At 44.5% G+C, this 14251-nt stretch overlaps 1 protein-coding gene across 1 annotated transcript; it reads right to left on the reverse strand.

Moving 5' to 3' along the window:
* Nucleotides 1-8983: 8983 nt before the first annotated feature.
* LOC103713389 (PPR containing protein) lies at nucleotides 8984-13393 on the reverse strand. Its single transcript, XM_008800301.6, has 3 exons — nucleotides 12816-13393; nucleotides 12502-12697; nucleotides 8984-9767 (listed from the first exon to the last, which is right to left on the reverse strand). The coding sequence occupies exons 1-3, from the start codon at nucleotides 13188-13190 to the stop codon at nucleotides 9505-9507; spliced, it is 834 nt and encodes a 277-aa protein (XP_008798523.2). The 5' UTR covers nucleotides 13191-13393; the 3' UTR covers nucleotides 8984-9504.
* Between the last annotated feature and the right edge of the window lie 858 nt (nucleotides 13394-14251).

Genomic DNA, 14251 nt, shown 5'->3' on the forward strand with positions numbered 1-14251 from the left:
CTGCTATTCTGATTATGTTGTCAGCAATCATATAATTCATTCCAGAGCTTTATAGATCTTTTGAAACCTGATTAATTAGAGGAGAATAAAGAGTCTCTTTCGACATGTTGATACCAGCAACAATGAAATTTATAGGAGGAAAATCTGTCTGGCTCGAGAAATTGTGAGAGTTCAAAACCCCTTTGACTTGCTATTTCCTAACTATTTATCCTTTGTTTGCTTTTTCATTTCTCATTTACTCTGCTCTTTATTAGAACATCTTATGGAACATCTCTCATTGGTGGTCTAATTATTTTCCGGAGATCCTAAGGTTCTTCAATTCGTGCATTATGTTCAGAAAAAGTAATTCTGGTTCTGGTGGAGACTTATTTTGCGATGAAGAGATGAAAATGCCACCTCGTCAAGTTCTGATAATATTACTCATTTCTCATTCGTGTTTCGAAAGCCAGTAAGCCACAGTTCTTACAGAAGCCTAAGATTTAATAAAGAGATTCTCTCACGGTCATGCTTAAAGCTAAATGAATCATGGATAAGCAAATTCCACAGAAGTACTTGATCCTCCCAGAATGTTGGGAATCTGGAAGCACTACAAACCCTGCCGTTTTCAAAAACCATGTGGAAACTAAGAAAAGGATCGACCATTGTAAGTCATGACCAATGTCACCACCACAGCTGTTACCCTTATGATATAAGCTCAAAATTGTGCCAATCTTTGTAAGCCTCTTAGCGGACGGTCCGTGCTACATTGCAGATTCAAAATCTCCATAAATATCAACAATGTTACTAACCTTTCCTTTATCCTTCCATATAACTTCTAGGAATGTACAGTCCGCAAGATTGCTGATGGTTTGAAATTGGCACAATATAATGAATTTAGTCAGTCAACTTGATCTTATTCAAAGTTGTTAAAATCACAGATAATAGTGATCTCCATCCTATACCCTTTTTGAAATATGTTCGATTTTGATACTTACAGATCATATGCTCATACCAAACCACTGCAGTTGCTCTCTAATAGAAATTTGGGATGCTGATTTATTTCTAGGCAGAAAACAAGAACGTACAAGGTTGGGTCACTTCGGATGTGATGCTTCCAGCCAAATTAATGGCATCTGCTGTATCGAAGTGCCAAGGTGCGGCTGATACCTTGCTTCGTGTTTGTCGTGTGGTAATCTTTGGTTTACCTCTTCTTATGGTTTTGCATTGTGTTTGTTTTTTCGTTTTCTTTTTTCTTTTTTTTTTGATGCAAAAATTTTAGTTCCTGTTGCTGAACATAGTGTTTCTTTTTAAGTGTGGATATATGGTTTTGTATGAATGGATCTCATTCTAGAGGACTATGATGGATAAGGTATTAAAGGTCAAAAAAAGAAGGCCCCATTTGGGAGAGCTTTTGGGAGGCCAAAAAGTACCTTCTGTCCTTCAAAAGTATTTTTGGATGAAAAAAAGATATTTGGTAAAAATTTTGGGAAGCTATTTTAGCTTTTTCAGAAAGCTGAAAACAACTTTTTAAGAGAAGCTTCATTTTGGAGTTTTTCGAAAATGCTGTTTTTAGCTTTGTTGGAAAGCTGTTTTCTTACCAAAATACCCCTATTTAAAAGTTCCTTTTTTCTTTCAAAATCCTCCAACCAATCGCCTCTTCCTCTCTCTCTCTCCCTCTCTATCTCCTTCTTCTCAACGTCGCCGGCCGTTTCTTTTTTTTTTTTTTTGGTGAACCTATGGCTGCCCATGGTGGCAGTCACCATGCCGGCCACCACCCGTGGCTGGCGACCCCTCCGCAGGGCGTCGCGACGTCACCCGTGGCGCGCGGCCGGCCCGTGGAGCAGCTGGGCTCGGGCGTGGAGTGGTCGGGCCTCCGCTAGCCGCAAGACCACGGCGTCCTAGCCGCAGGACCGAAAAGACGAGCCGCAGCGAAGCCCACATGGCAGCCGGCCGTGGGGTGCTCTTTTGGACGGCAGCGTCCGCCTGCGGCGACGTCGCTCGCGATGGAGCTGTGGGGCGGCGATGTCCGCCCGTGGTGGTGGCAGGCGAGCCGCCTCGGCTCCCTTCTGCCGAGACTACCACTAGCCAGCTGCGGCCGCTGCCGGCCATGGCCCGACCCCCTCTCGCGGCCGCCGCGGCGCGGCCTCCTTCCGACTCCGCCGGCCTCGCGGGAAGAGAAGAAAGGAGAAGGGAAGAGAGGAAGAAAGGAGAAGAAGAGAAGGAAAAAAGAAAAGAAAAAGAAAAAAAAAGAAGAAAAGGAAAAAAAAAGGAAAAAGCGGAAAAAAAGAGAAGAAAAGAAAAAAAAGAAATAAATAAATAAATGCATAAATAAGGAGAAGAATAGAAGAAAAAAGAAAAGAAAAAAAAGTAGAAGAAAAGGAAAGAAAAAGAGGAAAAGGAAAGAAAAAAAAGAGAAGAAAAAAAGAAAAGGAAAGAAAAAGAAAAGAATAAATACATAAATAAATGCATAAATAAATATGTATATAAATGAATGAATAAATTAATAAGAATAAATAAATATATTTCAATGACATAAAATAGTAAATAAATAAATAAATATAAGTAATTATTTAACCAATTTTATCACTGTTACTGGGGGTCCAAACCGAGAACGATTGGCACAGCGGTGTGAATGGGGTTCCCTTGGAATTACTTCGGTTGCGCTCCGCCTTCCGCCGGGAGACCTGCAAGCAAGCCTCGCACCACCACCGGGGTAGTGGGGGCCCTCCGACGATCAAGTTAGGGGAGATCGAAGGAGAAGAAGAGGTAGCAGGTAAGATAATACTCTGGAAAATCTTGCTTACCCTCCCCTTCCTCCCCAGCCGCATATATATCAGGCTGGGGGGTTTTTCTGGGGATTGGTCATCGTGTGGCACGATGGGGTTGCCACTGACATGGTCATTACAGGGCGTCGTGGGGCAGCGCTGGGTACGGCCATGGCAGGGCGTAGTGGAGCTCCGCTTTGTACGACTGTTACAGGGGATCGTGGGGCAGCGCCGGATACGGCCGTTGCAGGGAGTAGTGGAGCAGGGGGCCGCGGCGTGCCTCAGGGGAACAGTCTGTTGTTGTCAAGAGATTGCCGACTTGGGGTCGGATTGCTGGATCAAGGGGCACCCGACTCGGGGTCGGGCTGCGGAGCCGAAGATATCCGACCCGAGGTCGAATTGCTGGATCAAGGGGCACCCGACTCGGGGTCGGGCTGCGGAGCCGGAGATATCCGACCCGAGGTCGGATTGCTGGATCAAGGGGCACCCGACTCGGGGTCGGGCTGCGGAGCCGAAGATATCCGACCCGAGGTCGGATTGCTGGATCAAGGGGCAGCCGTAGTCTTCCTGGGCGCGCGTGCCGGTCACGTGGGGCATGGAACCAGGAGGGGAACGGGTGAAGGGAGTGATGCTTCGAGATTGCCGCCATCCCTCGGAAAGGCGCGCGCGCTCCGAGCTCCCCGCCTTTTTTATAGCGTATGGCGGTTGTCGCTGATCTGGCGGTCTGCGGATTTCGGCGGACATCCTTCCTTAAAGGCGTCGATTCGCCTTTGGGGCGCGAACGATCCTTCGGTAGCCAGGCGTCCTCTGGCGTCACCGAGGCGTCACCCGCCTTTCTGCCTATTTAACCGGGGGCCCTCCCCCGTCCGCCTTTCTCTTCACAGGCATCCTCGAGTTTCTCCCTTGTGCTGCTGCCGTTGCCGTCGGACTGTTCGTTCGCTCCTCCTTTGACGCTCTCGGAGCCGTTCTTCCTTCCCTTCCGGTGAGTTGCCCCACTCTTCAATTTAGGGCTCTCCGTACTTTCTCCTTTCGTATTAGTGTACCCCAGTCGTTCCGGTCCCTTCTCCCCTCTTGACCCCGTCCTGACCGTAGATTCACTGGCCGTTAGGGATGGACGAAGTAAGAGCGGACCGCATTCAGTCGGAGCTGGTCCCCGAAGACCTAGATAGGTTCGTGGCCCGGTACCACCTTCCCGAAGCCTGCAACGTTACGCTTCCGGGGCCTGAGGAGAGGATGTCCCATCCTCCTCCAGGGAAGGTCGCCATCAATGAGGACATCCTTCGGGCTGGGTTCCGCTTTCCCCTCTCGGACTTAGTCGTGCAGGTGCTTCGAGGTTTAAGAGTGGCGCCGACGCAACTGGTGCCGAACTCATGGCGTACCCTGACGGCGAAATGAGTGATGAAGAAGCGGGTGAACTGGTCGAAGGACCGGATTGAGTCAGCCTCCAGCCCGGCGAACCACGCCCTCGCCGGGCCACGGAGGGTTGCCGGGAAAGCCTTGCAGAGAAGGGGATCTGATGCTCCGTGGAGGAGCATAAGGGTCCTGAAACTCTCGACGTGATCCCGCGGGTCCGCCGCCCCGTCATAGGGCTCGATCGCCGGCATTTTGAACCCCGGCGGATTCGGGGTCCGCAGGATCCTCGAGGCAAGCGCCGGCTGGGAGGAGATCTCTAAGTCGGCGAAGGGATCTTTAGAATGGCCCTTCAGGACCTGGAGTTGTCGGTGGAGATCGTCCACCCGCCGGTCCAGGGAGCGCGACCGGTGGGTGGGAGACAAGGAGCGGCGAGAGGGGGACCGACTGGAGCGAGGGTTCCTCAAGGACTGGGGGGTCTGGGAACGCGCCCGGGCCCGCCTCTCGTGCCCCGCGTAGCTCCGGTGTGAAGGTCCCGGCAGAATGGAGCGTGCTCGAGAATCCTCCTCGCGCCGGCGCTCCTCCCCATGGGAGAGGAAGGAGCGCGGGTTGAGGAGGACAGGCGAACGCTCAGGCAGCGGCGGCTCCTGAGCCCGCTGCGGCGCCCGGGACATCGCACCCTGCAGATTCTGCACCGCCTCCGCGAGGGTGCGAACCTGCTGGGTTAGCTGGTCGAACTGGGCGGCTTCGACCGTCTGAATGGGCGGTGGGGCGGTGGAGTGTTGCTGAGAGTGTGTTGGAGATGCAGCGGCCTCCCGGCCAGAGGCGCGAGAGGCCCCGCGACCGGGAGCATTGGAAGCTCCACGACCACCTCGCCGTGCCATTACGATCGCTCTGAGATCCGGGCCCTTCCTCTAGCGCCAACTGTTGCTGGGGGTCCAAACCGAGAACGATTGGCACAGCGGTGTGAATGGGGTTCCCTTGGAATTACTTCGGTTGCACTCCGCCTTCCGCCGGGAGACCTGCAAGCAAGCCTCGCACCACCACCGGGGTAGTGGGGGCCCTCCGACGATCAAGTTAGGGGAGATCGAAGGAGAAGAAGAGGTAGCAGGTAAGATAATACTCTGGAAAATCTTGCTTACCCTCCCCTTCCCCCCCAGCCGCATATATATCAGGCTGGGGGGTTTTTCTGGGGATTGGTCATCGTGTGGCACGATGGGGTTGCCACTGACATGGTCGTTACAGGGCGTCGTGGAGCAGCGCTGGGTACGGCCATGGCAGGGCATAGTGGAGCCCCGCTTTGTACGGCTGTTACAGGGGATCGTGGGGCAGCGCCGGATACGGCCGTTGCAGGGAGTAGTGGAGCAGGGGGCCGCGGCGTGCCTCAGGGGAACAGTCTGTTGTTGTCAAGAGATTGCCGACTTGGGGTCGGATTGCTGGATCAAGGGGCACCCGACTCGGGGTCGGGCTGCGGAGCCGAAGATATCCGACCCGAGGTCGGATTGCTGGATCAAGGGGCACCCGACTCGGGGTCGGGCTGCGGAGCCAGAGATATCCGACCCGAGGTCGGATTGCTGGATCAAGGGGCACCCGACTCGGGGTCGGGCTGCGGAGCCGAAGATATCCGACCCGAGGTCGGATTGCTGGATCAAGGGGCAGCCGTAGTCTTCCTGGGCGCGCGTGCCGGTCACGTGGGGCATGGTGGCTAAGTTCCCCCGTAACAATCACCTAGCTAGAAAATTTGTTAGAGAGATAAATGGTCATTAAAAGGATGAAAAATGAATTTACACTAATAATTATATTATTTTATATATTTATTATTGTATTATACTATAAATATAATATTATATTACATTATATTATAATACAATTGACATGTTATGTTAAATAATTTAATATCATATTAAATTATTATTTTATAGTATATAATGTTATAGTACTATATTATAATAATATTATATTGCATTACATTAATATTATACTATATCATATATTTATATATTAATACATATTATATTTTATTATGCTTTGTTGTATAATACTAGTAATGTCCTTTATGGTCATTTTGTTATACAAAAGTACTTTCTCAGTTTGTTTACCAAACGCATGTTAAAGTACTACAGCACTTTAGAAATTTAGTTACCAAACAGCAAATAGCTTTTCGTAAAAGCTCTACTTCCAACAACTCTACTTCCAAAAGCTCTATTGCCAACAGCTTTCCCAAACAGGGCCGAAGTCCTGGTTAAGCATGATTGAAATGGGATGGTTTTCTCTAATGTCATTGGTGTAGTCTTATGGTTAGGGCCGACTCAATTCTTAAGCGATTAAGGCAGTCACCTGAGGCCCCGACCCCCAAATGCATTTAATATAGTGAGTTTCAAGATGAGCGTCCAAATGCATTGAGGCTCTCAAAAACGCCTAAATGCATTGAGGCCCCAATGCATTTGGGGGCCTCAAGTGCTACGTATCTTTATAGCTATAAATGCATTAAGATCCACAAATGCATTTATGTTGAGACGTATTTCTTACCTAAAGAAATTTATTATATCTTTCCTTGGCCCCCAAATGCATTTATGTTGGGGCCTTTAAGTTCGCCTTAGACCCCCAAATGCATTGAGCCACTCCTGCTTATGGTTGGAAATTGTTGATCTAAGGGAGTTTTTCGAATAAATGGTTTTGTTTGGCTTCGAGAGAACTAATCTAATGATCCGAACTTTAGAAAGAGTTCAATGGAGGCAAATGGTTAAACAGATGAACGGTTATACAATGCATTGATGAACTTCTATGTTATTTTACATCTACTGGCTCAGCCGGTTGAGCATGTAGTGATGACATACTGCTTTTAATGTTGGATGTGTCTTTGCATCCAAGGTGGGGTTGGTGGTTTTGTCTGTTGTGGTTCAAATTTGGCCCGAGGGTAACCGCGCTGGAGGAGTCAAAGAAGCCGCTTGTGGTTGGAAGAAAAAGACGGGGGCTACCTCCAGCGCGACGGCGGCGGACCTGCACAAAGCCTCACCGTTGTTTTCGGTGAGGGCCCTCTGACGATCAAGTTAAAGTGGGGTAAATTTGGTCCAGCCAAAAAGTTCCTTAGAAGTTACCTGACAAAGCTATTTATAGTCTAGGTGGAGAGGCCCAGGTGGCAGAGGCATTGTTCGCCCTCATCATGAGGGGGCGTGGCTCTGAGCCGAATGACGCGCAGCTTAGGCTGGTTGGTAGTGTGTGGTGCTGTCCGTTCTCGAGAACGGTAAGATGTTGACAGTCACGGCAGGGTATGGCCGGAGTAGTCATGGTGCTGTCCTTTGACTGTCAAGGGCCAACTATCGATACGTGGCACGGTGGTGCTGTAATGTACGGTCACATAGGAGGACGTAGGCGCGCACATGGGTGCAGTTGTTGGCGAGGCCGAGCCTATTGAGAGGTCGCATCATGCGTTTGGCGAGGTCAGCTAGACGGGCGCTGGGGGTAGCTCGGCTCCCCGAGTTTCGAGGTGTGCTCAGTGGAGCGCCCCGAGCTCGAAGGTCGAGGCGCACTACTGAAGTAGGCGCCCCGAGCTTGGTCGGGGCGGATCGGCGAATATTTGAAGCCGATGGAGCTTTTGGCGGAGTTCGAAGCCGAGCTGGTTCTGGGCCGAACACTAAGGATTCAACCGGACGGTGTTGGCGTTTATTGGGCCAAAACTGGGCGGCCTTTTAGCTATGGGCTGGACGATTCACTTCGCCCCCCCCCCCCCCCCCCCCCCCCCCCCCCCCCCCCCCCCCCATCACTGTCCATTGTTGGAAGTAGACTAATTTTCTCTTATCCAAGGTTTCCTTTTGAAGACTAGTAGGATCAACACATCCTGAAGGAGGATTGGCTACTAGTTGGGCGAGCTTAAAGGTCATACAACAATGGAACATTAGCATATGATGTTGGAACCAGTAAAGAAAATATCAATTCTTGATGCCTTTTGCAAGTAGATGGGATTGTTGTGTCTTGAGGAACTAGAGATCTCCTTGTAAGTTTGCATATAGTTGTAGCTCTTGGTGCAACATTTGCGCAAAAAATTAAGAAGCAAATGGACTAATGACAGGGATGGAGGAAGAGGATAAGGGAAATGCCGTAGTGATGAGGGAAGGCAATCAAGTTATTTGAATGGTCTTTGTAGGTGACTCACTTGGATTGGTTGGATTCAAGATAGGCTTGCTTGGGCTGTGATCACGTCATATGTCATGTATTCTATAATTACTATAATTATAAACATTTTTAGAATATATAATATTATTATATATGTTATATAATATATGTAAAACCATGGTTGATCATCCATTTGCCACCTCTAAGAAAGTAATTCTACTCAGTTATTTGCAAAGTTAATACACTTCTTTTTTACATGATCTAATTTTACATGATCCAATTAGAGAGTTTTAATTGATCCTTTCTGGAGAATTGGACGGTCTTTCCGAACAGACCTTTTATTTGGCAGGTAACATCGATAAAGCTACCGCAAAAGCTATAAACTTAGAAGTAGAGAGCAAATTGAAGAAATGACCTTAAATCTTTGTGCACTGACTCTTCATCAAATTATTTGGAATTCAAAACTGAAAGAAATCAATGCATTTGAAATTATCAATCAACACCCACAAAAATAATTTTTCCATCTACAATCCTAATTGCAACCAGAATCACTAGAATCACTGTGGTAGCAATTGAAATTGCAAGCAACAAAATGACCAGATTATTCCTGTGCACTGAATTTGTAATTTTGTTATAGCATGAATAAATCAAATGTTAACATTATGCCCTTGTAGCCCATGCCAAACTTTTTTTATTTCCAAGAGAACCAAAAATTTTGTTAAGACACATGCAAAAGAAATACTTGCCCATATTGTCAAGCAAATGTTAAAGAAACATTTTATGGTAAAATTATATATAAAACAAATAGTTGCCCATATTTATGAACATGTTGTGATACAATATGCGTGGTGGCAGACAAAAGGTGGTTCATTAAGCCAACCAATACAGAACACCGTGTTCCCCTCTGCCATATGCTTTATAACTGTATACATACAACCATGAAATGGAGAATTTAAGGAATAGCATAAGTGAAATACAGTGAAACCTCATCAGAACATCAGGTTTATGATCAGCCAGTCCAAGGCTCATGCTCCTCTCTCCTGTTTTTTTATCACCATTTTAACCTTTGACAATTTGCCGAATTTGCTGTACAGGATCCTAAATCTCTGCAATGATCTCTATTTATCTGGGATTTCACCAGCTATCTGTCAAACAACCATATAATACAATTGAATGGTAAAGTCACCTACAATACATTCTGCAGCAGTGGTAAGTATAAATTTCTAAGACCTCAAAGCACATTCACTGATAGCAGAATGGAGCCAATTTATTGGGATTTAGCGGAAGCTGAATCATGTCAACCACAGGCTACACAAGCCACCATCCTCCAAAGCTTTCTAGTTCGTCTCCCGATCTTGTTTAACCATTTAACAATAAAAGAGAGGAAGAAGTGATCAGGTGGAACAGCAGCAGAACTGCCATTTAGTAACCCGGTTTCGCTGCCTCCTGTTGTCATATCACTTCCTTCCCTTCCAAAGCTGAAACTGTTGTTGCTAGAGCTCTTCCGAAGATAGAAGCTTCTGCTGCCTACTTCTCCAATTTTGTCACTTTTGTTCAAACCTGTAAATAAAATCTACATGTTCTAAGTTCACATGCTTTTATCCATCAATATAAAAACTTTCAACTTTATATTCCATGATCTACATTATAGCTAATCTCTCCAATTTATCAAAATTGGGAATCTTCCAACAAATTATCCATTCCATTCCATCACACTGAAGCACTTGTGAAATCCCATTTTTTCTTTCTTCCTTGAAAGAAATCTAAGAGATAATTTTGGCTGATCTCACTCAAGTTATTAGGAAGATATGATATCACTAAAATTTGAGTAAGCAGTTGTAGTACTCTTGCTGCAATCCTAGCAACGGTTTCTGAAAAGACAAAAAATCTATAATATAGCCTATACAAAAAGCCGGAGGATTCATACTTTCCCGCTTTTCCTTGTAATACTGCTTTCATTTCCCTCGCGGTGTTTGGTTTTCCTCACATAACTCTAGCACAATGAAGATCGCCGATTCAAATCCATGTGACACCCTATTTCTTAAAAAAAAGATATTTATTATATAATGTAAGTTATTATACTAGAAAATATTGGTTATTAATAACAATAATTTTATTAATTGATGATGTCATCAATCCCAGAATTTAAAAGAAAAACTGCTATAAGTATTTTAGACATAAAATAATACTTTATTTAGATGAAAATAAGAAAATATGTTTTGCCATGATAAGCATTCAAAATGTTAATCAATAGCTATATATCATTTGAATGGCTTTTATAATGAAATTATAACCAAATCACTGTACTTATTAAAATTTGTTTATTGTGTTATAACATGTCCGGACACCTCCTAGACCATTACGACAGCAGTTATTTTAAAACTATCATAGATGTGAGATCATTGATGCCTTCATGTTCTCACTTCAGCAAAACCTATCATAGATAGTCACATGATTAAATGAATATAGTTTTTAGTGAAATTGATTAACATACACTTTATTTTAATTTTTCTACTTTTATCTTTCTTGGTCATTAATTAAAGGTGATATATTTTGCCAGTCCAAAGTAGGTTGTTTCTAACAAAAGAGAAGGTAAAATATTTTTACAAAACTGAAAAGAAAAGGTTGATTTTTTTCTCAAAATCCCCTTTAAATATGAGTAAATAGTAAATAGGAGATCATAAAGTCATGGCCAGTATATTAATATAATATCAGCCAAATATTCTATCATAAGCAATATTGGGTGAAAGAGGCCACCATTCCTAAGTGTTTGCCGAGCCATATAATCCACAGAATAAGGCAGAATAACACCCTTATTTTCATGGTTATGCTATCAAACAACAAAAAAAGTAGCTGAGGAATAGAGTCATACCACTTGGGTGTATAGCTAGTCCTAGACAATAAGTTTACTCCACCTAATCACTTTTGCTTCTATTCACTATTTAATCTAACCGAAAAGTGGGAGGGCAATTTTGTTTTTTGTAATAAAGGTTCAACACACTTATTATCTCTGCACTTATCCCTTCAACCAAATACTAAAATCCCTCTATTTCACAGTACGAGTGTTCTCGCTCTACAGTAGAAGGTAATTTTGTTCTACTATTCAAACAGTCCTATCTTGAGGTGAAACCTTCTTGATGTACAGATTACACAGCTAAATAGCTCAAGACAAGTGCAACTCAAAACACAATTACTCGCCATTCATAATCCAACGCTGTGGTCCACTCTGATCCAATTAGGAGGTGCCAGGAGTAGGACTCGTGGGTCAGCACTCCGTCTCAACTTGCAAGCCCCAACCACCTAACATTCATTCGTGCCTTACAGTCAAAGACACCAAAAAGACAAAAAAAAAAAACTATTCATACAGCTCAATGGGGCCCTCTTTCTTTCTTCCACTCCCTATACTTACTGTAGGGAAAGAAAAGAGAAAACTCAACCTCTCTCCAAAATTCAGAAAAATTAGAAAGAAAATCATAGAAAAATCATCTATATATATATATATGCATAATTTTTTTTAAAGAATAAAAGCTATCTAGATGTATTAAACTTATATAAATATGTTAAAGATATCCAAATATGCCAGAAATCATCATATATAAGAAAAAAGGAAATTTCGGGGGACTCTTCTAATCGATGATTTCTTTTCGGATAAAGTACCAGTAGGAATGCTTTCTTTTCTTCTTTTTTTCCACATTTCTTTCTTTCTTTTTCTTTTTCTTTTTCTTTTTCTTTCTTTCTTGATAATATATATATATATATTGGTCATTTAGCGACCACGCACAAAAAGAAAAAATAAAAAAAACAGACAAAAATCACCATGCATAGGGGAAAAAGTCCTGGAAGGAAAATCTTAGAAAAACCATGCATCAGGCGGGTATCATTTTTGTCTCCCATTGATACCTTGCCATGAGAGAGACCGCTTAATGCGGCATATCCTCTGAAATAAACTTAATATCATGGAAAAAGGGGGAAAAACTTCCTCTCTGTTTTCATACACATTGTTTGTGCAAATTCAAAGAAAACTGTACAGATTTAAAGAAACAAATTTAAATCTAAATTACTTCTTTTTCCAGATTATTAGTTTGATACTAGCATGAGGTTCGCTCAAAATTGGGGGAACAAAAACAGATAGAAAAACTGGTAGCCAAGAGTTAGTGAGTTTCGTGCCTCAACAAACAACAACTAAAAATAATAAATAAAATAAAAACAGGGAACAACAGATTAACTAAATAGAATAAATTAAACAAATAAAGATTATGGTTATAAATATTGAAAAAAAAAAGAGCAAGCTTACTTTGGAGGCTGAAATGGGAGTGGTGGAGCTGGAAGCAGGCGGCAGCCTCCAGATCCAGCTTCGGACTCCGCCCCTCCCGGCCGTACTTATCGACGACAACGGAAATCGCCTCCTCGACGCTGGCTCCCAGCCTCACCATCGCCCTCACCGGCCCCGGGCTCCCCTCCACCGTCACGCTCACGACCACCTTCATCTCCTGCCACCACCACCCAAACCCTACTCCAATTAATTCAGCACCCTCTCCCATCTCTCCAATCAATTACAAACCAATTAAGATCGAACCAAATCAAATCGATACAATTTGAATTACCTACCTCCGATGGATGTTGAGAAGAAGGCGAAGGAGATTGGAGAAACGGCGATGACGAGAAGACATCGGAACAGGTGTATGGCCGGGGAAGGCAAACCGGCTGTCCGATTTCGCTATGCGAGCGATCTCCCATTCCTCTGCTGCTCGCGTCACCATCGGTGGTTTCGGGATGCAGTCGAGCGGTCCATAAAATCGGCTCGGAGGCGGAGCGGGTGAGGACCTTGACGGGCTTCCGGGGCTTCACCCGGCGGAGAGGCGTCGGGGTCCGGCGGTGCGCGGAGGGGTTGGGGCTTGCGAACGGCGGCCTGCCCCTCCGCCCGCCGCCGCCGCCGGTTGCCGGAGCGCGGCGGCGCCGATGGGCTCCTTCCGGCGTAGACATACTAAAATTAAAGAACAAGAGGAAGTGGAGATTAAAAGAAGGGGGCGACTACGGGGTGGTGGAATTGGGGGGTTTGCGTGGGAATCGGGCGTCTTAGAAGCGGGAATTGTCTCCGGCTTGCCTCGCCTTGCCGTCTCGCGGCGGGTCCCAGCGGCTTGGAGCGCATGCTGTGCCTCACGGTGACGGAAATTCCGCTAGTTTTTTTGTTTGCATCTAATGTTTTAATTCTTTCCCTTCTCGGTCGGTGGAAGATAGGATTCTGACCGGTTGTCGCTTTCCGACCGTCCTGCTAGGAAAAAGACGTGAGAATAAAAGTTTATATATAAATAAAAAGGAAAAAGAAAAATATTTTTTTTTTACTTAAGTGAGCTTGAATTCAACATAATTAGGCTCAAATCAAAAACAAGTCAGCCTAGCTTAGTTCATTTATTAACATATATGATTCAGGTTTAGTGTGTTGATCTATATAACCATTTTAACTTATTTAATAATTAGATTGGGTTTATGATCCGAATTATTTAAGATTCATTTAATCCCTTAAGAATCTGTTTATGATCTATTTAACTTGGTTTGGCCTATTCATTGAATATGTTAACAAGTTTACTAAATTAGTGCTGACCTAACTGGGTTAGCACTCCTATACCTCTTGCCACTTTAGAGAAGGGTTAGGTTTGGTTTTGTCGGATCTCAATCCTTATTTTGGTCTTTGTAAACTCTATGTCGATTTGCCTAAGAGAATGGATTTTGACTATGGTAGAAGGGTAGATATCGAGCAAGGGGGTGGAGTTACAGCCCCTCTCCAATTTTTTAAAAAAAGAGAAAAGGCAATTAGAGGAAGCAAATCAGAGGATAGCATGAAAGCAAGGCTCTCATCTCAATCAATATCTTGATTTACGGGTGTCGGCATCCCTTGATATAAAATATATAAAAATCTAAACCTTATTATCTCGACTAGTATAAACTTATAAAATCTAAGATATCTACCAATGTAATTATTCATATCTACCAATATTTTTATTATGTTTTACTTTCTTAAAAAATATTTTAACTAATAACTCTTA

Source organism: Phoenix dactylifera, chromosome 3, assembly GCF_051530095.1.
Source record: "Phoenix dactylifera cultivar Ajwa chromosome 3, Ajwa_hap1_PhDact_Kaust_v1.1, whole genome shotgun sequence".
Classification (NCBI taxonomy): domain Eukaryota; kingdom Viridiplantae; phylum Streptophyta; class Magnoliopsida; order Arecales; family Arecaceae; genus Phoenix; species Phoenix dactylifera.